Here is a 26,636-nt window from a genome sequence, read left to right on the forward strand (position 1 = left end):
AGACAGACAAATATTCTTGAAATATGTTATCGTAAAGGATGCCTTATAGAAAATCCATGTTCATTTTTTTCCCCTGGCCGAATTCCCTTGACACAAGTGAAACTTTCACTGGGATAATAAAGACATGGCTAAATTTTCTCGCGAGGTACAGAATCCACCAGAGAATATATGTAGTACAGATCCCAAGTCCCAGAGAAAACCAAGAAATGGTGATCTTTCTTCCTTTCCAAGCAGACATCTGTGTGAATATCTAAACCAGGAACCACCCAGACAACAATCACATTGTGGGGGTGTCTTAATGCAAAATAAATAAGATTCACGTGGAGGAAAAGCAGTGTTAGGGTGTCAGTTCAGCCTCCTGGGACCTTACCGCATAAAGGGAGGCCTGAGGACCAGTGGTATCAGGATGTGTTGGGAGTTTTTTAGCAAAGTAACCTCTCAGCCCCAATGCAGACCTCTGCAGTCAGAGCTGGCGTTATAATGACTTCTCAGGAGATGTGTGTGCACGTGAAAGTCTGAGCAGCATTGTCCTACATATCACTTGGCGTGTGATTGTTTCAGGTCCTACGCATGGTTTCCACATAATTACTTGATAACTTCAGATAATTGGTTTTGGTGGGTCACTAAATGATGAGAGAGAGAGTAGCTTTGACATGTGGATGATGGGAGCCAACATTACACATCAGTCCCAGATTTTGTCATTTTTCCTTGAGAGCCTGGGGAGTTCCTAGGCACTACGCGAGGCTCTGGAAGCAGAGGGGCAGACAAGAATAGATGCAGAACTCGGGAGATAGACACTACACAGATGATTCCTGAGAACCTTCTTTAATGGCATAGGAGTAAATAATATGAAGGAAATATACACTGTATAAAGAAAGTTCAAATAGGGTGAGCCCGGTTGGGTCCAGAAGATCAGAGAGTGCCGTGGGATCCCCCAAAGGGTGCTGCCCTTTGGAGGCTCTGGTTCCAGTGGGCCTCATCTCGGTGGGCCCCAGACCGGCAGAAGAACAGCGAGTCCCACCACCACTTCCCAGCAGTCAGGTGGCTAGGAAAGAAGGAAGCCAGTGCTGTTAAGCTAACTTTTTTTCCCCTTGAATAAACATTTTTATTGGCCATATGATTTTATTTTTGGAGGTGCCAAAAGCTTACATGGTTTGCTCAAATTAGAAAAATAATAAATACCACAAGTTCAGAGAGCATGCAAGCAAGAGCTCTAAATAGGGCAGGAGTTACAGATCTGCCTTGTTGATTGTCATTCTCCAAATTTTCTCCCTCTGGGTGGACCTGTCCTCTCACCCTCGTGGTTGTCTTAACGTGCTCAGCAGTGTCCTCCTCTGTCTTTGCTGTGGCTTCTTCTGCTGACCTCCAGTTGTCCTGAAGGACAAAGGTGTGGCGTTCACGCTGCTTCCTCTCCTCCTCTTCTTCCTTTTCTCTTTCCTGTTGAGGTTGCTTTTCCAACTCAGTCATTTCAAGTTGGAATTTGATTTGCATATCTAAACTGCTAATTATACCAATTACTTGCAAGGCTTCTGTGTTCTAAAAAGAAGTCTGAAACTGACCCCTTTCATTAAAGGCAGTGTCAGTTTGCCCCGAAATTGGGAGCTATGGAGACAAACAATTTTTTTCTCTTTTTCCTTCTTCTTTTTTTTTAAATCTTATAAATATATTTTTTAAAGGCCAGCTGCCAACGACTGTATTTTTCAGGTCCCAAATGCTCATGTTTCTGGTCATGTTTTTCTGTAGTACAGCATACATTCTTTAACTAAATACTACTTTTGAAAGATCAAAAGGAGTACTCCCTGCTTTCATTTTGTTCTTGGCTGTAGCTCGTGGATGTCTTTTTTTTTTTTCTTTCTCTTTTTCTTCTTCTTAATTTACGAAATGCTTTCTTTCCTTCAGAAGAAAAAGAAGTGGCTCTGTGGATCATAAAGAGATCATTAGCGTTTACTAATGCAGTCTGTTCTTAAGTTGCTTTACCACCATGTCTTTTCTTATTATTTACTGAGCAGCTGAAATAATTGGGCTTTGAATTTTTAGATTACTATAAAGCAAGACCTATTGTCACTTATTGCTGGGTATAATTGCACCATATGTATTTAGCGAAGCTATTTATTCATCTCCCTGGTGAATAACTTTGTCAAAATGAGTTGAGATATTTCTGTGTGTGCAGTTGGAATCTAGAAAACATTTGCATTTCATATAGCACTTAGAAATTATAGAGGGCTTCACAAATATATTCTTTTTTTCTCCAGACCTGCGGGTCTGTTAAGTTCTACTCATCTTTTATTAGCCCCCATTGTTGGTTAGAACAAGCACTGTTCTTAGGAGTATGCAGCTTTTTCTGAGTAGATTTTAAGCCCTGGAAACACAGTTGTAAAAAAGAGAAGGGAAGGAAGGGAGGGAGAGAGAGAAAGACAGCATTATAATGTAAATAATTTGCATTTTAATATGGAATAACTTGTCCATTATTCAACAAACTTGCATTGAGAGCTTACTGTGCACACTAGTACACATAGTGAAGAGGCCCAGCCTCGCCCCTGTCCTGAAGGACCTCACGTTCCATGAGGATGTTCTTATAAGGGGGAGAGTAAACCTAAGCTTGGGGACAGAGAATGCTTTCCTGAAAAAGGGCTATTTCAGCTAAGCTGTAAAAGATGAGTAGGACTTAACTGGGCAAATAGGAAGAAAACATTTTCTAGGCCAAGGAAATAGCATGTGTAAATGCCCTGAGGTGAGAAAGGTCATGGTACCTTTGAGGAACTGAAAGAACAGCATGGTTGAAGTAGAAGGGTGAGAGGGAAGGAGGGAGTGGCGAAGAAGATGAGGTTGGAGGGTAGGCAGGAGCCAGATCAAGTGAGACATTGTAAGCAATGACTAGGCTTTGGTCCTTATCTGAAACCTTTGGGAAACCTTTGAAGAATGTACCACAGGAGAGTGATAGGATCAGATTTCCAGTTTTCCAAAGATAACTCTGGTGGCACTGTGGAAACTAGATGGCAGGTGGGGGCAGGAGTTGGCAGGGGGACCTGCTTGGGAGTCTGTTGAAGTGTAGACCAAGTGGGAGAGGGTGGCTTAGAGCAGGGCGGTCAGATGTTGATGGAGAGAAATAAGCATGCTTAAGAGATACTTCTGAGGACTTGGAGAGTGGACATGGGTATGGGAAAAAGGGAGATGTCAAGGATTACATCCAGACCCTGGGCCTGCACTGCTGGATGAATAGGGAGCAGGGAGTAAAGACTCTGTTTTAGGGGAAAGGTCATTGTTAAATGTTGGAATATTTACTTTGAGGTGTCTGTGAGCCATCAGTGCAGAGATACCGAGTAGGGATTAGGCCTGGAGCTCAGAGGAGGGGTGGAGGCCAAGTTTAACAGTTGATAGCCATGTGCCTTGTAACGTGATGCAGGTTGGATTCTTCTGTCCCACGGAAAATAGCAAAGTGAACTGTTTTCTCTTTCTTGAGGAATTTTGCTTCGGATGGAGTTAGAAGTGCTACAACAAATATTTGTCACCATCGACAAACTGGTAGTAAATACAGGGGCCCCTTCATTTGATGAAATGAGTCAACATTCATACCATCAGGTATTTGATTGTTTGCAACCTTGAGGTCCTGTTAGAATGCTCAGGTTGATTATTTCATGCCAGGTCTCACAAAAGAAGATTAGAACCAAGAACATGAGGCTTACAATACATTTTAGTCATCACTAATGACTTTACTCTATGCTCAGACCTTGGTGAGAATGATTGGTATAATTTAGAATGGTTGACCCTATTCACGACAGTAAATTTATACTACTAATATTTTTCACTTTGTAAAGAAACAGAAGAAAAAATGTGTTTGGATTCCTTCCAAGACATGTTTCTTTCTTTATCTCTTTGACCTTTAGAGAAGTAACATTCCCTTGGAGTTGCATGGAGGAAAAACTTGGTTAAATAATTGAGCCAGAAGGCTGTGTTCTTGCTACAGCTCTGCCCCTCAGCAGCCATGTGACTTTGGCAAGTCCCTGAACCTTTCAAGGACTTAATTCCTTCACTTTTAAAATAAGGAGAATATACTAGAAAATTTGGGGTGCCTGGGTGACTCAGTCAGTTTAGCTTCCAACCCTTGATTTCAGCTCAAGTCATGATCTTGGAATCTTGGTATCGAGCCCCGCCATTGGGCTCTGCACTCAGTGCCTAGTCTCCTTAAGATTCTCTCTGTCTCTCCCTCTGCCCCTCCCCCCAAAAAGAAAAAAGTTGAACACGTAAAAGATGATGTACATAATGGCTGACTTTTTTTGAGAATTTACTGTGTGCTGAGTACTTTCATGTCAGGATTATTAGCTCTGTAAGATGGTCAAAGAGGTAATATAAAGGAAGAAACAACGTGCTTTACTCATTTTTTAAATTTCTTTGGAGAATAGGAAACAAAGAAGTTTAAATTCAGTGAAAAGGGTAACTATTCTGAATAATAGACCAATATTCTCATCAAACTAAAACATCTGAGATGAGCCACATCTACCCCAAGCTTGATGGTTTTAGGTAGAATTTTATGTAGACCTATCATTCTTGTGATCAGTGGAGTCAAGTTCCAAAGAGAGGGGGTAGAAGTTGCATGAGGTAGAACAGTCAGGGGAATTGAGATGATAATTCTTAGCCAAAGTATTTTCTTAAGAACTATAAGGATCTTAAAACTCGGTGTATGCCTATAGTGATTGAATATCCTGTGGGTCGCAAAAACTAAGCAGTCGTAATTGGAAAGGGTTCATGGATTTAGCTTTTTACCCATGAGCGAACCATGGGATCATAGGAAGAAGAGGCAAGGGGGGAGAGTGGCTTTCTCAACAACCAAGCAGGAAGAGGGCTCAGAGATGGCATAGGTAGTTTGCCGTCCGAACAAGAAAGGGGAAGAGCAAGCGGAAAGAACGGAAGGTCTTCTGAGCACCTGCTGTGTACCAGTCAGATGTGCACCGGGAAGGCGGTGCGGGAAAGCTCAGCTGTGAAGGGCAGAAAACTGGAGGTGATGCATTTTGGAAGCAAGCGAGTGAGTGGCTTTGATGAGGCTGTGGGTTGTCACAAAAGATTGTCAGTCCTTCTACTGTGGAGTGGCCACGCGCATCGTGCAGAGCTCACCCCTTTGTAAGGGCTGCCAAGGCTAATGCAAGGTTTGAGTTCCATTATTTTCATATCTGCTTCTTTTTTTAAGCAGCCAGACACAGATGACTTTTAGCAAGTACAGAATTTATATTTAAGCAGCGCATAATGAAAATCGACGGCTTTTTGTTGAGAAAAGCACAGTGTCAGGAAAATATCCCTATCACTCTCTTTCCCCCTGTCACAGTGGTGGAAATTTTACATTTGAAAGTGAAAAGGCTTAAGATATAATTTTTTAATCCCATCTTTCCTGCCCACTTGCATCTCTTCCAAAACTTGTCAGGGCCAGATCTAGAATAGTAAGAGCCATTAAAAATTTGGCATCTTGCACTCTGTTTTTTGGAATAAACTCAGTGTGGGCCAATTTATGGTAAATTATTCTCTTCGTGTGTGAATTTCCTTTTCTCTCTTGGCAAATTCATGCTTGCCTCTACACCCCTGCACACAGATCTTAAACACACACATTTATTACAGAATCTGTGTGGGCTCTGTGTGTAAGTGTTAAAGTGTGTGCCCATGGCTGTACCCACAAGTGCATATGCACATATTTGCACCTATGTGCTTATATGATAGCAAATTGACTTAAACAGTTTGTCTTGGAGGTTTGTGTTGCTGTATGTATGTTAGCATACATTCTGTTGCAACCCGCAAACAGTTTCTCAGTCAAAAGATGACAGAATTCAGCAATCATTTTGGGAAACACCATAGTAAATAAATATATTGCTTAGCTCTGTTAAACCAAGCATGCCAATTCTTAATAAAACCGAAGGCAAGCAGTGGCATTTCTTATCTTTGCAGTTAAAGACAATTACTGGGTAGCCAGTCCACTGCCAATGGGAAAGGCGGAGCCAAGGCCTCACTAGAGCCCCCATACTCTGAGCACAGAAAGCTCTGGAGCTAGGTATGTTTGTAGTGTGGGATCATATGGGATGCTCGTGTCTGCCTCCCATCCAGAGAGTCTGGCTATAGGATGATGGGCAGAGGCATGGCATCCTAAGGATTGCTTGATCTGCTCTTTGGGGGATATTTGACTCGGGGCAACTCAGGGCAAGGACCCAAAGAGCTTTTCTCTTTGCATGAGAAGCTCTGATGAGAAGCTCTTTCCTGGCATATTGGAGAGCATATTAGCTCAGCTTTTAAAGGGCAATTTAAAAGTTTCTTTTCCTTTATGTATGAAGAAGGCACAGATTTATGTGCCTTGAATTATTGCTAATAACACATTCCCAGTGGGTCTGTGTATGTTTAGCTCAAGTGTGGAAGAGGGTGTGGTAGGCAAACCGCTAGCTCCCTTCGCCGGTGTTGCTACATATTTCTAAGAACATCAGTAAGGAGGGCAATGCCTCGCGTCCACAAAAAAAACACAACCATATGTTGTTATTACTATTGTTTCCCCACATGGTTAGATATTAAAATAATTAAATATATATCTTACAGTAGTTCTATAGAACATTCAAATCCGGCAAAACCCATAAATACATTTTTGTAGCTTTGCGATGTTGACCATTTGATGTCATTGCGAGCACTAACTGGCCCGACCTAATTAAAAGGCCTTAATGAGCTTACTACACAAGGAAGTCTAGGAAATCAATATGCTTTTTTACAAAGAGTTCATTCTCTGTTTCGCTTAGCATTTATTTAGCAAATAATCTGCAGTCATTTGAGTATATGCCAAGCACTGTACCCAGTGCCGGTAATAAAAAGATTAATAAGACTCAGTCCCTTATCCTCATAAAGCTCACAGCCTAGTGGGGGAAACAAACAATCCAATTAGTGTCCCTCCATGTGTTAGCAAGGCTGTGGGCAAGGCGTGGTGGGCGTGTGGGGAGTGACCTATTGTGCCTTGGTTGAAGCATAAAGGAAGGCGTCACAGAGGAGGTGACACCAAGCGAAGGGGTCAGTCCTATGTCACTGGGCACAGGGAATAGCGCATGCAGAGGCAGAGGCAAAAAGGAGTTTGCTGCTTAATTAGGGACTGCAGCTGGACTGGCCTGCAGCCCGGTGGGGGGAGGTGGGAGGACGGAGGGGGGCAGGCCTGACCACGGATGCATTAAACCTCTCTTCTGCCTACGGTCTTCTCTCTGCTTCTGTTTCCCCCTTCTCCTGCCTTTTGCTCACTTCGTTGTCTTTTACTTTATCCCTGTCTTGAAAGACCTGAAGCTGGAGAGATCTTTTAGAAAAACTAGAGTTTTAGGGAATGTTTCTGACCTTTAAAAAAAAAAAAAAGTGAAAAATAATGCCTAAAATCCAAAAGGTCGATTCCTCCCACTGCTGTCAGCTTCCTCGGTTGAGTATATAGAAAATAATTCAGGGGTGTTGGAGTGGGCTGGGTCAGATTCCAAATTTATTCTGCTATGTGTCTATCACCTGGAATGTTCTGTGAATGCAGAGAAGGTAGGATAGGGCCTGAGGTTACTTTTATATCATCCGCAGGGTTTAATCAGATGCTGAATGTGTAAGAAACACCATATTCCCTGGTCCACTTGTGGAGCAGGGACTTGGTCACTTGGTGTATAGACTGGCCTGAAAGAATTAGAACAGTTGTCTTCTTTAATACAGAGTAGCAAAACATCTGAAAGTTGCTATTATGTGTGTAATTAATATATAGTTGGTAGAAGTATGGTACTTACGTAGGTACATTTATATAGAATTATATATGACATGTGTTGATCAGAAACACAGATACAAAGAGAATTAAGTAATTTGATTTCTTTTAGGTATATTTATGCAGGACCAGTTACAGGCCTTAAATACATTGGCTCTCCTGACGAGTAATCAGAACGCATTTACTGAGATCTAACGGTGAACCTCTGGAGTACACGTGTTCTAGTGGATATGTATTTGCAGATTGCATGAAATCGATACTAAGAACAACAGCAGAATCAGGCAGCTTACTTATTGTTATGTTTAAACAACCCCAGACAACCTTTTTCATTATTTGCCCACTCACAGAATAATTATTTGCCTGAGATTATAGTTTTCTGGCATTGTATTGACACAACATGAATAATATATGATACCTTATACTTGTTGACTAGCCGAGAGGGCCATATGATCGGACTTAAATACCAGTGTCTTACTCTGGGGTATTCGCTTTCCAGTTGTAAATACAGTGCCCACGATGAGGTTCCATTTGTCCTCAGCAAGTGTCAATTGTTACAAACCAGACACTTGATAATTTCCATAAAAACTTAATATGGTTCAAATGTTGGCACAGAAATAACATATTTCTCTCTACATTGTCATGTGGCTTATCAAAAACACTGTTTTCCATTTTGTTTTTTAAGTGGTACCCTCGTTTCCTTTACACCTCATGTAGAGTAACGACCATTTTGTGGATCAATCACTACCCATAACCCACAATTTTAAGAAGAAACGAATGGCCTTAAGCTGGTAAAAAATACGTACATACTGCCTATTTAGGTAAACTTTGTTTTATACAGATTTCTTAATCAAAAGCAAAAAGCACAACAAGCCAAGAAGTTGCATTTATGAGCTATTTAATAGAATCATTGTGTCCACTAGAATAACAGGGAAAAACATAGTAACTAGGATTTCTGTATTATGAGTTAGGAAAACATTACGGAAAGGGTTTTTTATTAATTCTACAAAATTTTTAATGGTTCCAGAAGACCTGGATAAGTGAGTATGATAGGCCACTCCAGAACACCAGATGAGCGGCCTGCTTGGACAGGCTGACTCATGAGCCCCGAGTGTCACAGTCTCTTCTCCCCACGAGCTGCGCCAGCCAGACCAACGGGCTGGGAGATACTGAAGGCTGGTGTAGGACATGCAAGGGCAAATCTACTTAGATATTTGCAGTCTTTGGAAAAATCAGACCTGGCGGGGGGCACTGATTTCTCTGAACTTAAGATAATTCTCAAATTAAGCAGGGGTAACTGTACCAAGATTGAAATAATTTCCCAGTGAGGCCGCTATTCCTCTGGGTAGAACCTTTGAAATATTATAATCGGATATTACCTTTTAGCAACCAAAAGGACACATAGAAATCCCTTTTCTGTCGGTCAGTTGTTCAGATAAGAAGGTGGTTAGACTGAAAACATGAGTAACATCACAGAGTGAGCTCACACGGGGACCTCTTCATCACCCTCACTGCAGAATTAGGCATCTTGAATGAGACACAGAGAGGAAGACATTCCGTCGTACTCGGTGTCATGAATTCCTGAACCAGATACTTTTGAAAAGCCAGAGAACATTTGAATTATTGTCTTTTTCTCCCTTTATGTAACACTTTCTACAAACCGATGTGGTAAATACTAAGAATTTGCACGAACATCCAGTACTAACAAGAATGCACTGGGAATGAAAACCACAGGGTGCACGAGGAGAGCCAGACGTCCAAATGTGCCTGGAGACTGAAGGAGAAGCAAACTCAGGTGGCCCCGTGGGTTTCTGCAGTCTTTCTGCTTTGCATCTTTGTCCCTTTTTTTTTTTACTTGTCTTCTGCTTTTTTTTTTCCCCAGACAACATTTCTGTTATGTTCCCAGCCTACATTTTAAAATTAGATTTTACTCTTCCACACTTTGAAGGATGAAGCTGCCAGTTTGGTTCATCAAATGCAATCCCTTTCCTTATTATTTTATTCTTGCTCTAGTTCTTTTGTTTATTTTCTCTTCTTCTTTTTTTTTTAATCCCATTAAACTGTGTATTGTCAACCTGAGAGTAGTTTAATGATCCCTTGAACTTTATTTCTCAAAGGATAATCTTTGAACACTCAACATTTTTAGGAGTGTCACCTAGGAGACTGTTAGGAATGCACCACCTCGGGCCTCGCTCTACACCTACCAAATCAGAATCTGCATTTTAACAAGATGCCCGGCTGACTGGGGGGACTCGTGACACCTCGAGCTGGGGAGCACTGTCCAAGAAGGAGACTTGGAAAGCTCGGCTGAATCTGTGAGGCGGATTTCTCACCTCCTGTCAGGTGTGTGAGGTGGCCCTGGCCTTCAGCTCCCAGCCCTCTCCCTCATTTACACCTTTGGCAGGTATGCCCATGATTTAAGTGGACTTGAACTCTTGGTCTTATTGTGGAAGTCACCTTGACTGTATCCACGGCATTGGAAACATCTGCCCACACTTCCACCAACGCCTTTCACGTCCCATCATCTTTGGGCCATAAGCAGAAGATGTAAACCAGCTATAAGCCATCAGTCCGTTCCCCAAGCTGCCGGCAGACAGCACCCACGGCCACTGCTAATGGGATTAATTGGTCTTGACCGATGAAATTGTAAAAGTATATACCTCCAAGGGTCATAAACACTGAGCCTTAATTGAAATCAAATGTATATTTTTTGAGAAGCATGTCCAGCATCCTAGACTCCTTTCTGTTTGGGTTTTGTTGACGTTAGTGATGGTACAGAAACCTGATCAGGAAAGGTTTGCTGTTATTACTGCTTTGAACACCAAGTATGCTTCTCAGTACGTTAAGTAGCTGATTAGGGGAGGGAGTAATATTCTACTTGATTATTGGTTACACATATGGAATAAATCCTATTTTAATGGTGTCTAATGAGCCTTTCATTTTCAGAACCTTACACAAAAGCCTCTAATAGAAAGGGAAAGTAATATTTCAAAGGTCATCTTAATACCACTTAATGTCAACAATCTGTAATCAAGCCAATATATATGGATGGTGATTACAGTCCAGTTGTGATCCTTTAAATATGAAATAATCTCCTAAATTAGCAAAATGGGTGTAAGCTAAGGTTCTCTGGGTTTGAGGCAATTTATTCTTTTTAATTAAAGTTTGTTACTTGCAAACAGCCTTGGAGTTAGAGATCATTCTCAGAGTGAGGCTTCACGCAATGCAGTATGTCCAAACCCCCCGAGATTTAAAGTTCTGTCACTTACATTTTCATGCATTGTTCTTGTGTGTTCTGTAAAGTCGCCGAAATGCGCAAGTGGAAAGCTATGGCTTCCACTTCTGTGCTTTTTCTTGACGGGAATGTACTGGGCGCGTGAAGTGTGGGCTGTGCTGCTGGTCAGGAGGCCACTCAGGGAGCTTGTAGGTAGTACCTCTTTCAGAACCATCTATCTGCCCGGCAGCAGATTCCAGTCAGGAATTTCACAGACTCTCTAGCATGAGATTGGCATCCTGACACGTTGTGCCATTCGCTGCGTGAAGAGAGGTAACCCAGCCTTACCCCGGCTGCACAGGAGGTGCTCCTTTTCAGGCCAGTGCTGCTGCTACTCGTCACCTAGCTCTCGCCACACTCAGAAGTGGGTGAATCCCGCGAGACACTTCACTTCTGGCAGGAGATTTTCTGAAATAAACCAACAGTCGTTACAATATGAATGGCACTCACGGATAGAACATCAGAATCTCCTGGAGGGCTTGTCAACACCCAGATGGCTGGGTCCCATGCCCAGGGTTCTACTCTGTAGTTCTGGGTGGGGCCGGGGTTTGTATATCCGACGGATGCTCAGGGCACTGGGACGCTGCTGGTTCCTGCAGCGCCTCTTTGAGAAGCCTGCTCCGGCTTCGTCCATATGGACGCTGCCCAGCCACACAGCTGACCTCACGTCCATCTTCCCATGAGTAAAGCTTGAGTTTCATTCCTCTTGTTCCTCCCAGTGCCTAACACACATAGTAGCCATGCTCAGAGGGCTTACCCAATACTTGCTGGGGACAAAAAAAGAATGTTGTTCTTTTTAGTCTATATCAGATACCTGTCCCCCACCACTCCCTCCCACATTACCGTCCTGTATTTGTCTTTCTTTGGCATTCTGTGTTTCCTTCTGCTGCCCCCTTGGATTCTGAGAATTTGTTTTTCTTTTGTCTCTTTCCATATGACCTGTGTTTGAACCACAGGCAACCTCGGGCCTGGTGGTCTAGTTCTACTAGCCCTTGATGCCTGGGTCTATAACCAGTTAGGGAAGGAGAAGACCTGAGAGGAGCCTGTTGGCCGAGTTTTGTGTAAGGCTTGGTTGGTGACAGTGGCACAAAGCAGTCAGGTGACACTTTGGACTTTAGATCTCAGGATGGACCTGGCACGGTAGGAACCTCGATGAGGAAGCCTTTGGCTAAACCCAAGGAAACGCTCTTTCTGTGGTTGTTGCTTTCCTAGGTTTTAGATGTTCATTCGCAAGGCAAAACTCACTCATTAAAGATTTGGAAAACATGAAAAAAACATTAATATGGAAAAAGACATCCATTTGCCCAGACACCCAAAGTATCCAGTTTTTAAAGTATTTTGTAACAGTCTTTTATACTTCTATCTCAATGTTTATTTTTAATGCATTTGCATTTAACCGAATTTATGAATCTAGGGGTAAAATTGCCCTGAGGGAAAGGAAATTCTTGTGTTGAATTACAGGGTTATTCCCATAATGAATGATAATGATTCATTACACAATTGTTTGCTTTCAAGTTTCATCCAGACACCATTAGAAAAATGAATAGCTCCTCCTTCCTCTTCTTGCGGAATTGTCGGTGTGGCGAGTTCAGTAAGGTGTGGTTCTCTCCAGACCGCCTTAGGCCCCCCATGGAGCCCTGTGTCAAGTCCTCAGTGCCTGACTTTCCCGGTTGGGGGTTCATGGTTTCAAGTGAATTTCTCCAACAAGAGTGAGTGGGTGGTATATACTATGAGCCCCTGAGTCCAAGAAATTGCCTTTCTCCTGCCTTTATTCATACAACCCAGTGGGATCAAACCCCTTCACTCTTGTCTCTTCCCCTACAGACCCTTCAACCTCCCAGCCTTTCTTGCTGCAGAGGAGACCTGTGATGTCAGTTGGGTTTTCGTGATTTTTACTGATAATCTTTGATTGTCATTTTCAGTCTGGGTGCTCATATTTTCCTCCCATCTTTGCTCTTTAAAAATGGTCAGTATGTTCTGAGATGTAGTTCACTTTTCACTCATTTCCACGGGATGCTGCAAGCCTTTTGGTCTTTGATCACTGTTTCTGCTAATAGTAATAATAGCAATTTGTTGACTTTAACTGGACATTTTACTGGACATTTACACGGACACTGAACAGGAGAGAGCATGGAAACCCTGGTCTAACATCCAATTTGTGTCTGATCAAGCGGATGGTTTGAATTAGTTCGAGGGCGTGTGTGGGATCCCTCCAGTCCCTCTGTGGTAGATCTGGGGGTCTTGTTTGCCTGGTGCTCACAGAAACCTCATTTGTCTAAAGTGGCTCCCCACCCCCATGTTGGTACCTGCACAATGCAGCCTTCTCTCTGGCCTGGATCTGGGATGACTTGTACAAGGGAATGGAGGCTGGGGTCTCCCCAGGTCTGGGCCTGCACCCTGTAGCTGGCCGTGGCACGACACCCATCCTTCAAAGGAGTCTGCGAGGAACGAGACTTGAGGGATCCGAAACCACAAGCTCATTTCAGACCTAAGTGTGATCCACTAGGAGACTCAAAGTCAAATCAGCCGAACTCCAGCACTTTGCTCCGAGTGGTCCTTCAGAGAGAACCTTAAAACCAGAGATTGGGTTGGCAGAGGCCTCTTAGCCATGAATTGGGGGTTGACAGTGAGCCCCTTCTCAAATTTGAGACCCCCTCGAAAACCTGCAGAAACAAGCCACTGAACCCCTCTCTCCCTTGAGCAGTGTATCATAGGCCTTTCACTCCGTTGAAGAAGTAGTGGCTTTGTCAGCAATCATCTTCTGTTCAGGCTAAATTTATTTTTATGTGAAATAGAAATCAGGAAAACACCAAAATTATTTTAAGCAAAATATCAAAATTGAAATAAACCAACATATGTCTGCGAAACATGTATAACTCTCAATCAAAAATAAGTACAACTTTCATAAATTTCTTAAAATACTCTAGCATGTGAAATCTGGAAGACTTAAATAGACAGAGTTATGACATGGTTAGTTATTCTTTCTCCTTGGTCCATCCGTTCCTTAAACCTGGCCAGCTCTGGACCATCCCTTCATGAACGATGTACTCTGTCCTCCATCATCTATTGTAATGAGCGAGAGAACTGAGGGATTTTATAAAATGTCTTCTAGTATGGTTGAATAATACTGCTGATTTTGAAAGGAAACCATCTTGAATTTGCCTTCTTTACTTCTGTTCTCTTCTACCCCCTGCTCCCCACATTCCTAAGAAGTGAGGTGTTTTTTTTTCATTGTTTTAAATACCATTTCCATATTCCTAAATTTCCTTTGCAGTGAGAACTCAAATGGGATGACAATTGTCAAAGTGGCCTCAGTATTCTGGGGCTCACTACCAATGAGAGAGAGTCACAGGGTAAATGCCCATCACACATTTGTGCCTCATTTACAGGCTTTCTGTAACCCATTTTCTTTATTAGATTGTCACTTTCAGGATTGGAATCACCGCGAGCCTGTAAGATAGTCACTGATATTTTACCCACAGAAGACATGCAGTAAATAGTGCCATCGATAAATATTATTGACAAACCAATAAAGCATTTCTTGAAAACTTCAGCCTCTCATTTTCAATTCCTGTCTTCATGAACGATGTAACAACATTTCTTAGAAAAACAAAAATAGGTAAAACTATCACTTCATTTGGAAAACGTTCTCAGCACTACACAAATTATGTTCCAGTTCCTTTTTTAAAAGCATGTTAAAAACTTTTGTCTCATTAGTTGGCATCAGTGTGTACGCCAACAGTGTTGCCGTTTGGGGAGTTGAAAATCTCCTTGAGACAGTTCAGGAATTTTATGGTAGTGACGACCCCACGGGCACATGCCTTTTGCATCCTGTACTCTTGGATCTTTGGAAGCTCACCTTTGTTCTCATACATAACTTTGATTTTTTTTTGTTAGTTTATTAGTTGTAAAAAGTTTCTTCCTTCCTGGTTCCTTCCATTTAGTCCAATTTGGAAATGGAAAAGTGTGTTAATTTTTTAATAAATCTTTAAGACACGCATTACTGTATTTTTATTAACTGAGCCAGATGGCTCACAGCAAATTTTCTCTGACATAAGTAATCACAGAAATCAGTTTGGGACCCAGATCTGGTATGGAAAGTGGCATGTATATTAGTGGAAAAATGCAGTTCACATAAATATGTGGGTATTTATAGAAGTCATATTTGTTACTGTTTGGATTTCATCTTATTTTTTTGTTTTGTGTTTTTTGTTTTAGGCTAAATACACACTAAGGACATTTTTTTCCCCATCCCCCAGACCCAAACACGCAGGCTTCTTCTCAACAACCAAAACTTGTTTTCTTTTTTGCAGTTTGAAGGTTGCAAGAAGGCCTTTTCCAGGCTTGAGAATCTCAAGATTCACTTGCGGAGCCACACCGGCGAGAAGCCGTACTTGTGCCAGCATCCGGGCTGTCAGAAGGCGTTCAGTAACTCCAGCGACCGCGCCAAGCACCAGAGGACGCATCTGGACACTGTAAGAACGGCCGGAGCTTTCCGGCTTCCAGCCCCAAGCCCCGGTGTGAGGAAGTGCCCGTTTGATAGTGGGCTGGTGAAGGTGTTTGCTTTATGGTCTGCAGGTTAGAGGGGCAATGCCAAGGGCAGCAGTGGAACCTTGGTGAAGGTCCAGAAGGGGCCCTGTTTGGCTCTCTCCTCATTTTTCTGTAGTAACAAGTTATTCTAAATATTACAACTGCCCGAGACAAAGGGGTTCCTTGATTACCTCTGTGTACAAAGCAGAGGTGGGTCAGGGGCAGTCACATGGTAGATTGTAGGACAGAGAATGACTCCCAGGGATTGGGCATTAAAATAAGTATTTAAATATCAAGATTTACTAAAATAGATAATATATACTCTTGCTAGAAATAGGAAGTGGCTTGTTTTTTGTTGGTTTTACTCTGCAGCCCCCTCGCCGGCCCTTACCCTGCTTCTTTTCTTTTTGACACAAGAACCTTGAGGCTGGCATGGTTACCGAGTGTGAGGCTGGCCTTTTGCTTTAGAAACCACCTGGCATTTTCACCTTCAGGTGATCTAAAAAGAATCAGCAGATCTTTCCCCGGGGTTCAGTTTCATGATGCCTCCCGTGTGTTAACAGCCGCACATCCATTGACATAACCCCTGTGAGAGCAATGGATTTTCATCATTACACCTTAACTCTCTTCGTGTGGTAACATTTTACTCCTTTCCTAAGACTTCTGTTTGCTGTTATGTTGATTGTCTCTCTTTGCATTTCTCAAGTTTTGATGCCATTTTCCTTCCACGAGGCCAGGTAGATGGTGTGCAATTTCTCTCCACTTAACAAAGCCATCAGGATAAGTGTATTATACACATCACAGATCTCTTTTCCCACGTTCTTGCAAATAATGTATTCATGACAGTACTTTTTCAGTGTTAACATTCTGATGTCTATTATTAAACTACACCAGAATTTGAATTTTGAAAAGATACTGTTATTTCTACACACCTTCTCATACATATTTAAGATTCTTCTGATGTTATAGTTGACATATTTATTAAATTTTATATTAGTCTCTATTAGTCATATTGATAGAAGTCATTTTAGCTATATGTCACATAACCTTTCTAAACAGAATTATCTCCTAATATACATAAATGTGATGGTTTGCCTAGTAAATAGCTAGAATATAATTGGAGCAATATGGGCAGAGGATAGCCCCTTTCTGCTCTAGCTGAATTGAATTCAGTGATTTTAGAACCAACAGAATAGAATATGAAATGAATAAATTTGGTGAATAGCAGCATTTTTTAAAAGGTAGAAATAGGAAAAAAGAATAAATTATGTTTAAATGCCCTATTTTGTATGTCTAAAATGGTCTTGGTAGAATCTAATAAATTTTCCAATTTGTCATTAAACTTTATCATGGAAGAATGAACATTCTCCAGACAAGATTGTCTTGAGAAATTGCCTCTACTCTAGCTAGTTATCTGTAGTTTGAAAGAACTATTGTGAGCCTAAGTGTTATGGTTCTACAATACCCTTCTTTACTTGGAGCTAATTTTAGCTAATCAGACTACGAGCATTTTCTAAAATCATTTTGGAATTTTTTTTTTTCAAAAAATCACTTTTTAAAACTTTTGAGGAAAGCTACCACAGAGAATAATTTCATGATTCAGTTCAATGCAGTAGCTTTTAAAACCCGACTACTTTAATTTTTTTTAAAATACTGCTCTATTAAATCTTTTAAAACCATCGTTCTTCCTTTAAGATGCAAACATGCCCTCCTGCTTAAATTTTTATTGCATTAAACGAATTGGTAAGCTCTTTTAAAATCATGTAAAAATTAAACATTTGTTTTAAAAAGCAAACTGTAGCTGTTTGAAGAATGTGTTATTTGAATTCAGTCCCCCATTTCCTTTCATTAAGCACTCCTTATGCTAATGCTATCAGAATTTTGGATGAAGTATCTTTCTTCAACTCAGTGGATTCTTTACTTATAGGAAAATGATTTTCCCATAAGGATTACCGAGTTCATAATTCTAACCCTGAAAAGTTTTACCGATTTACTTCTCTATTTGAGTCTTAATATCTAAACAGGGGGAATGATTTTACAGTACACATGGAAAATATAGTTTGATAAAGCGTAGCATCTATTTAAAGCTTCAGTAATCTAAGGTAAAACGACCAGTATACCAGTAGCACTTGGACTTCACGTTGCTCTTTTGGCATACTGATCCCAGAGGGCTGACAGCAGGGGAGAGAGGGAAGCCAGCTGGGAGGAATGGTGTGTATTCAAGCCTTCTTCAAGAACATCGCAAAATCAAATGCAAAATCACATTACCCATTTCTTGTCCTTTCAACCCAAATAGTAGCATCCATAGTAATAATACAGGTATTGATTTACATAACATGTTAATATTCCTAAAGTTTTTTTTACATGCCGTATCTCCTGGAGGGCTCACAATGTGAGTTTATGTGGTCACGATATGACTGCCTTTAAAGATATCATCGAGTTCTCCCATAAAGCCAGGGCAGGATAGAGAAGGCCAGTGTGAGAACGCCGTGTAAACCCAGGAAAGATTCCCAGGTGAAAGAAAACCTTTGCTTGCCCAATAGAAACTCATGGGTGAGTGGCTTCTGCTCATATTGGCCAACCTTTTGCAAAAACTGAGATATTGAGAGCCTGGTTGGTCCACTGTGCACAGTCAGATTTCTTATATGTAACGCAGTGCCCGGTATCCCACGAAATCATGAGACCTGTTGGGTGATTCAGTCAGTCAGTCAGTCAGGGAACAGACACATCGCACTTCGAATTCATATTGGGTATGTCAAACTAAATTATATATTCATGACTTCAACTTGTGGTTGGGATCAAAAATGGCAAAAACAAAAAAGTGATCAAAAATATGGCTTTCAGCAGGACAAATAATGTAACCCACATCTATGTTGGCCCACAAAATGACAAGCGTGTACATGAAAACAGAAACAAAATATAAAGAGAAAAAAATCTGAATTTTTTTTCTGGGTTTTTATTTTGTTTCGATTGGGTGGGTTTTTTGGTCTGTTTTTGTTTTTGTTTGTTTTGTTAATGGAATAATAGCAGGTTCCTAGAGCAAGAATCCTATTTTAGAGACAGGGTTTCACTTCTCCTGACATTTCAAATCATGTAGGCACAACTCTAATCTCACCTACTGTGGTCTGAAGTAGATGAGTGACTAGAAGCTGTGATTTACAAACACGGTTTATCTTGTGATTTTTTATTGTAGTTCTTAAACAGAAAGTTTTGCTTCATTTCATAACTTAAAAGCCATACTCTGAAACCCTTGCTCTGCATTTTGTTACCGCCGCAGGAATGGGTTCTAGAGTTAGAATTGATGTGTAGTGCTCCCATTCCTTCATTCCTAATTATTATAGACCAGTCACCAGGGACGCATACGTTAAAAAGATTCTAGACTCAGCCTTAGGCTCCACACCTCACATCTCTCAGGAGCCTGGGGGAACTAAAGTAGCCAGAACTAGAGTTTTCAGTGCACCCAGCCAAGGCTGACGCATATAACCCAGGCTGAGTACTGGGACTCCTCTAAACCCGTGATCCCTGTAATAGTATTAATGTTCCTCTGCCTGAGTTTTCATGTGTCTGTTGTTTGAAAAACCCCTATTGTCTCTCACTCACCTTCCACTAATACTCGCTTTTAATTCTCTCCTTCTCTCTTTCTGAATCAGGTTTCCTCTGAAACATTCCCAGTCTTTTCTGGACTTTTCTGCAGCTTCTTTATACCTGAACTCTTAAAGAATGTGTGTTTCCTAGTTTCTGACAGTACCAAAGATTGTTTTCAGGGGAACATAACTGTAAGTATGACTAGAGATGCTTACTAATAATTTCCACATCCAAAAATGCCACAGGAGGTTTTGTGGGAAGAGTGCACCTCTCCTTGTTTCTTGAAAGTGTGCCCTCCTCTTGGCCTGGATGCAAACTTACTGAGCTTTCCAGTTAAAATGCACAAGTGTTACCCAGCATTTCACCTCTGTCAGTTGGTAACAGTTCATGCTCTAAAGTCAGTAGTCTGAGTAAATCTTCCCCAGTTACCTTTATGATTTAACTATAGCCGGTTTCTTTTTTTCTTTCTTATTTAGAAACCTTATGCTTGTCAAATTCCAGGATGCACCAAACGCTACACAGACCCAAGTTCCCTACGAAAGCATGTGAAGGCACATTCTTCCAAAGATCAACAAGCAAGGAAAAAGGTAATTTTAAACGAGAATTTATCCAGCCAGGAAAGGCGCATTTAAATTACTCTTGCAGTACTGGGACCTTGTGTGGGGCATTGAAATTCTTATACTTCTCAAGTTGTTATGAGCATTGGACGCTTTGAGGAGAGAGACAACTTCCATGAAGTAATAGCAATACTATGGTTTGCATAGCTTATATAACCAGATATGAATTTTTTGGGGAGGGCTTGTATAATAAGAATCAGAGAAAATTAACAAAAGTCACCTAAACTAGGGAGTGACAAAAGGCTTTTATGGAAATTACGTCCACATGGCTAAAGAAAATTGAATTGGGATAAACAGCACAACAAAAACCCTTTCTGGAGATAAGTGCTTTTTCATAAAATATCAATTGGCTAAAACCATTTTAGTTCTGATGGAGAAGGTAGGTGTATCTCTAGGATAAGTATAGAGCATCCTTCCCTTTAAGCTTAGGGGGAAAAAAAACACGTTTCTTAATAGGTACTGTGTATGGAAATTCAAGAAAGGAATTGAACCTAAAATTACTTTGATATCACTGAGGAATTAATGCATCTTTCAAAGTACATAGAAAGCATAGTGTCTTGGATGTGGAAGAAATGTTAAAGATCGACCAGCCAACCCACCTGATGCTCTCTCTCTTGACCTCATAAGATTTCCAGCAGGTGGTTGGCCACGTTGTGCTTCCGCACCTCAAGATCTGAGGAGCTTACGACCTTTCAAGGCATTTCCTAATAACCGTGTTTGTAAGTTTTGGGATCAGCAAGTACCTTCTGACCATGGCAGAAAAACACACTGAGCTGACCTTAGCTTTTTGAGCGTTTCCTTTGTGTCGAGATGGTACTGATTCATCATGTAAGGGCCCTTCGTAACAGATGTAAGGGGAATTTAAGATTCCGCTTATGCCAAGTGATTTAAGCCCATGATGTGATTGAACCCCATGGCCGTGGTTTTCAGGTCATCAGCGCTTCTACTTAACTAGAATCGTGCATTCTTTCATGGTTTATAGGGATTTAACACTTTTATGTTGGGAAATGCTGTGTAGTCTTTTTTTTTTTTTTTAACTTGAGCTTTTTCTTCCTCGAGAGGTGTTAGCACAATGCCAGTTGAGGGCTCATATATGGAAAGAATTTGACCTCTTCCCTGTGAATGAGAAAAATGCCCGGTCGGAAGGATTGGTAGATAATCTTAATTGCATACAAACCCACTCCTGTAAGTCGATTGTTAAAATCACTTTTTTCCTCTATAAATACAATTAAGTCTCTTTCATTGGAATACAGTAAACTGATAACAGATGATCAGTCAACACGGACTAAATATATTCCTGTATTGAAGAAGAGCAAAGGAACTGCTAAGTGAATTAATAATATAAATAAAGTTGTAACGAGGATGCTTCATTTTTTAAAATAACACCAGCGTCGCATCCTGTTCACCATGTCGGCAGGACCACCGCCTAATGGCTTTTGTCAGTATCTGTGTGTGTATCTTGAGAACTTGACATTATAAGTTGTCTTTGTTTAAAAGCCAAAACCAAAACAAAACAGAATCAAAACTCTTGAGGGTTTTTTTTTTTCCTAAATCTGACCATTCACCCCATCAGTTGTCTGAAATGTATGAGGTTTTACAGTAATAGCAAATCTATCATAAGATTGGAGAACAGTGTTCTTCACTGAGAAAAACAACTGTCTTGGACAGGAGAGAACACAGGTCCCACATCCGGGCGGGTAAGCACCAATTCAATATTCCACTAAAGAGAAGGTAACCTGGGTTAACAGTAGGTATGGAAACAGAATGAGATATTTTCAGGAATTACTAATTAATTGGCTTCCATTGTTCAAACACAGTGTGTCTCAGCCTCTATGTAAAGGAGGAATAGTTTTGATTGTGTGAAAGATTCTTAAAGCACTAATTTAAAAAAATCAGACCCCAAGACTACAAAATATAAATTTAAAGACAATTTACAGACAGTCTTCAACAGTCAGGCTAGGTAACAAGGATATACTTTCGAGGAGCAATATTATAACCTAATATCAAATATTGCAATATTCTCTTAATTTTGTCCGCCGGAAAATGAGGTACTGTGTCTACAGTGATTTAGCTTTTGATGGTGCACCCTATTTCTTGCAAATGGGGGAGCTGGATTTGGCTGCCTTTTATTGCCCAGACTTTAGGGACAAGTTTACCATATTTACTGTCCAAATTTTAACCCGTCTTTTTAATCTGAAGATTTTAAAAATCTGTTATGAGTCAGTGATAAATTAGGCTGTGGAAACTAAAATGATGAAAGTTGCACCATCCAAGAAAAAGAGGAAATGCCACTCCCCAGAGAAGCTGTGTGAATAAACCCAAAATCAGGCAATCCACATTTTCAGACCTTGTGCCGGTGTACTGGTGTGTAATATTTACATGTTACATTGTTGTTACTAGACCTTGGAGAGATTCTAATTGCTAACTCACATCAGTGCTTGGTATTTGAAATATTTCCTGGCAGCAATAATAAAAAAAAAAGAAGAAGAAGAAGAAACAATAAACCTTTTAAGGCAGAATTAAGATTATTTACGACTTTAATTAAAAATTGAAAACTGGCATCATTTCAAAAAAGCCTTTACAAAAATGTGAATTCATCAAAAATAACCATAAAAATTCCAAGGTGATAAAGGCACAGTGGAGTAATGGTCCCAGCCCTAGGGAATTGTTTTGTTGAAAAGAATAAAACCCTTTTCTGTCACACCCTGTTAGTCATGGACTCGTTTAATATACCCTGCCTGCCTGCTTTCCTCTAATCCTCTTTTTAACCTCCCCCTAGACACTAAATGACATTATTTTGGTCTTAACGTTGCCGGCTTTATGAGGCCCCACTCTGAAATCCGGGCCAGTGACAAGGCACCCTCAGCCATAAGACAGATGTTTATCAGGGGAGGCAGAGTCCTCATGAGTGATGCCCTGGCCGTGGGCAGATGGCCCTTCCCCACACCTGTTGCATCCTACTGAAAAACCAAAGACCTGAAAGCTTAGCTAAATGTTATTCAAGCTACAAAAAGAAAGAAAGAAGGGGGGGGGGGTAAGCTCTTCTGCAAAGGAATTGGGATAATTTGGCTCATTGCATGCAGAAAGTAACTTTTCTCTTTGCCTAATGTGTGCACACCCACACATTCCATCAGCTGAGTTACAGACTTCTTCCACTGAATGCGCCTGACAGATCGTGGGTCCATTAAAGAGAGGGCTACACGGATAAGTGAGTGGCCAGATACTCAAGTCACCAGCTATGGTCTCCGGCAAGAAGAGAATTTAGCCTGCAGAGCAAAAGGCAGAATCTGTCCTTCCGTTCTGCCTGAGAATGAGTGGCGAAATAAGAGAAAACGGAGGCAATAAACCACTTGAAATTTTCCTCAAGGCTGTGAGCTTTCTCAGAATTTTTCATTTGTACCTTGGAAGTGCCCATAAGTGGTGATGGGGGGTGGGCAGGAGAGGGGGTTCCCTTCAACTCTGGCTTGTTATCAAAATGGACTTTTTAAAGCAAATGCAAAAGAATGCCGGGCCAAAAGTTAGAGACGGCACGCACCTTTTGTCCATTTCACAGCTCCACGAAGGTGCCAGACTCTGGCTGTGATTTGTGAAACGTTTAGTTAACCATCACCTCTGACCCTCCCTAGTTGACAACTTTCATTTTCGCAGCTTCAACCTGGCCAGGCTGTGATAAACCGAGCACAGCGTTCAGAACCTGTACGAATACATCATGTACTTCTCTTTCCTGTTTGGAGGGCAGCTCTGGATGGCTCTCTGGCTAAGACAGAGCCACTTACCGCCTCTCTTCCAGTAGAACTGGGGGTTCTGTGGACTCTGCTCAGAGCCACCACCACCCCATCTTGACTCAAAGCTGTGAACAATTTCATTAAGCACCACAGAGCTCACCTTGCTTTGTGCCCTTGTTGGAATCTTCAAAAACTATGTGAAAACATCTAGTTCCCCTACATAGAGGCACCGATCAGAGGGGCTGTGGAGGCTCTCGCTTTCCTCCAGCTTGTTTTCTGGTACCATCTGCGTGGAGAGATGTGCACAAGGAGCACACAATCAGAGGCCTTCTGAGACTGTGACTTTCCTTTTTTCTCTTTCGTTCTCCCTCCCACTCTCCCCCCCACCGACTCTTAATGGATTGTTGGTCATAGGCATAGATCATGGACTCGGATTTCAAGACGAACTAGCCGCCTCCTTCCTCTCACAGGTAATAAATCACATTGGAAATCATTTTGGAAGAGAGATGTTTCTATGATGTTAAAATGACACTAAGATGGGTTTTTTTTTTTTTTTTTTTTTTTTGTGAGTCATTCACTAACTTCTATACTTTAATGATTGTTGGTGGCAGATTGCTTCTCTCTCTCCTCAAAATGATGGTGGGCCACATTGCCCTGCCCAAATGTCCTAATGCTTTAGTTGAGAGTAACTGATTCTGAGAAAGGCACTGGATATGCTTTTAGAAGGCAAATAATTGTGCCCCAAAATAGTGATGTTAATTAATTCAATTTAAGTGATAAAAAGAAGTCATCTTAAATTTACCCCATGGCTCGTAGCCCTGATTTGAAGCAGAGACCAGCCGAGTGCAGGCTTCCAGTTTTAGGCAAGCGACTCCAGCTCTGCTTCTGAGAGCTGTGGCCACCACACGGTACTGGAGCTTTAGGAAGGACTTGAGAATCCCTGTTGGGTGTGGGAAAGAGAGTGGATCAGTTATCTATGAAGTAAGCAGTTAGCGAGGAAAAGCTTCTCTTTCTTTCTGGAGAAGATCAGAAAAACTGTCTTCAGCCTTGTAAATACAGAAAATACATCCTTAGCTACTGTCCGTTGGCCTAGAGGTCCAGGGTCTTTCTGAAGGTCTTAAAGCAGTGTTGCCCGGAGTGTGTTCTTTGGAACACATCCCACAGGATGTTATGAGATATTCCTTTTAAAAAGTTTGTTGTTGTCATGTATGTTTGGGAAATGCAGAGCTAAATGATAGTCAGGGTTTTCTTCTTGCAAGAATTCTCAGAGCCGAAGACCTAGGATACGCTAAAGGAAAGAGAACATGAAGCATTGCTCAGAATTAGCCAACAAAATCATCTTTTTCCACAGAATGTCTCATCAAACTACTCTTCTAGTAAATTCCTTGAGAAATAATCTCAAATGATTTCATTGCTTTCATCTAACAAAAGTTTATTAAGCACCCACTGGGTGCCAGGCACTGGGCTAGACCCAAACATGCAAATGGGGACAAGACAGACGCATATTCTCTGTCTCCATTGAGCCATATTGTCTTGATGAAACCTGACAATAAAAAGGTTAATAGAAAATAAGTAGCGTAAATGCAGGCAAGGAAACAGTGTAGGGGTTGATACGGAGGTTACGAGAAGGACCTACTGAAGGGAGAAGGTCAGGAGCACATTTGCATAACCACTCTGGAGATGAGAAAAATGCATCAGCTGCACAATTTTAAAAAAGCGCTGCATAAGTCAAAGTACTATACCTTCCTGGGGGCGCCTGGCTGGTTCAGTCGGTAGAGCAGCAAGCGACTCCTGATTTCGGGGTCATGGGTTTAAGCCCCATATTGGGCATGCGAACTACTTTAAGAAAATACTGTGCCTTCCTGTTTGAACTTCAGAAGAACCTGGTAGAGTAAGGGCATGGCAGCAGAAGCCAGGATCTGCTGAGCTGTTCTCACTGCACTGTTCAGGAGCACGTCCCCACGTCCTCAATCGCAGTGGCATTCGAAGGACTGGGTGCCAGACACTGAAACGCATAGCTTTCATCTCCCACCCAAGAAAATGACTCACAGTGGTCAGCATGTGTGATTCACTGAGCCATCAGCACAGTTGAGGCCCCACAGCAGCTCTGAGTTTAGAAACAAGACCTGAAGTTGCCCTTCTGAAGATTGCATTCCAACAACACACATGGACTCATGTGCTTTCAGTATGATCAGAGAAATGCCGTGATCAAAGCCCGCAGAGAATGCTTCTGGAACATGGCGTCTGAGAGTTCCTTTGCAAATGATAGACATTCTTAGGGAGTAAAGTCTTAGGTTCTGTCGTTTGAAAGCAAAGAGGAGATCTGTGGGTTTTCATATTGTCCTCGATGACTTTACAATACTTCGTCATATGTGGCAAAGTAGTTTTATTTCTATTCTCCCTGAAAATTCTGATTTAGGGCAAAAAATGCGGGTGTTTGGCACAGCTCTGGCCAGCCGTGTAGGGAATGAGGCCCCTCTGGCAGGTGCGTTAATAAGCAGCCCGGGCAGTACAGTGCCTAGCACAGCTGCCGTATGGAAATAGTTCCTAGGTAATTGCTTTTTTGATTGATTGACAGAAGCCTTCTAAGCTTCTCATTCCCTTTCTCTTATTAGATTTTGTGAATTCTTGATGAAAATGGTTTTGGAATAAAAGCATTTAGCTCAGACTCTCTGCTGCCTAAATATATGTCCTAAAATATCATGACACAGCTCACCACAGATCTTCTCAGGCTCCGCGCTTCGTCTCTGTTCTTAAAGTCCTCGCATCCCTTGAGCAGTCACCGCTCCCTCCGCTCGTTCTCTCATCTTCCCTTTTCAGCTTCAGTTGAGCTTTGCCTTTGATATCCGTGGGCAATATTTTCCCATTTTGTTTGTATCTTGGCTCTCTGAGCTGTGAAGATTTATTTTCAGGGTGACTTCATGCCAGGGCCTGGATAAGCCTAATGTAAAAACTTCGGGTGGATCCTGGGCAGGTGGCCGTGTCTTAGAGCAGTGTTTGGATTGGATGTCAGGATGTATGGCTTCTTTTAAGCAGTGCCATGAGTTGTTTTGTGACTTAGCTTAAGTTACATGCCCCTAGTTTTTCCATTTCCCGTCTTCACAGCTAGCTTGAAAGGCGATGCAGGGCCTCAGAGGTGAAGGGGGACCTATTTCAGCAGAAGGCATTTTTCTACC

General features: G+C 41.6%; 1 protein-coding gene across 2 annotated transcripts in view; it reads left to right on the forward strand.

Annotated features, from left to right (window-relative positions):
• The window catches only part of GLIS3 (GLIS family zinc finger 3), a 443,148-nt gene that overhangs the window by 328,000 nt on the left and 88,512 nt on the right, over positions 1 to 26,636 (forward strand). For both annotated transcript variants that reach the window (XM_026519269.4, XM_026519265.4), the window contains exons 4-5: positions 15,317 to 15,478; positions 19,595 to 19,705. In XM_026519269.4, coding sequence (XP_026375054.3) covers positions 15,317 to 15,478; positions 19,595 to 19,705 — 273 coding nt within the window. The remainder of the gene's footprint in view (positions 1 to 15,316; positions 15,479 to 19,594; positions 19,706 to 26,636) is intronic.

This window comes from Ursus arctos, unplaced genomic scaffold, assembly GCF_023065955.2.
Source record: "Ursus arctos isolate Adak ecotype North America unplaced genomic scaffold, UrsArc2.0 scaffold_33, whole genome shotgun sequence".
Taxonomy (NCBI): domain Eukaryota; kingdom Metazoa; phylum Chordata; class Mammalia; order Carnivora; family Ursidae; genus Ursus; species Ursus arctos.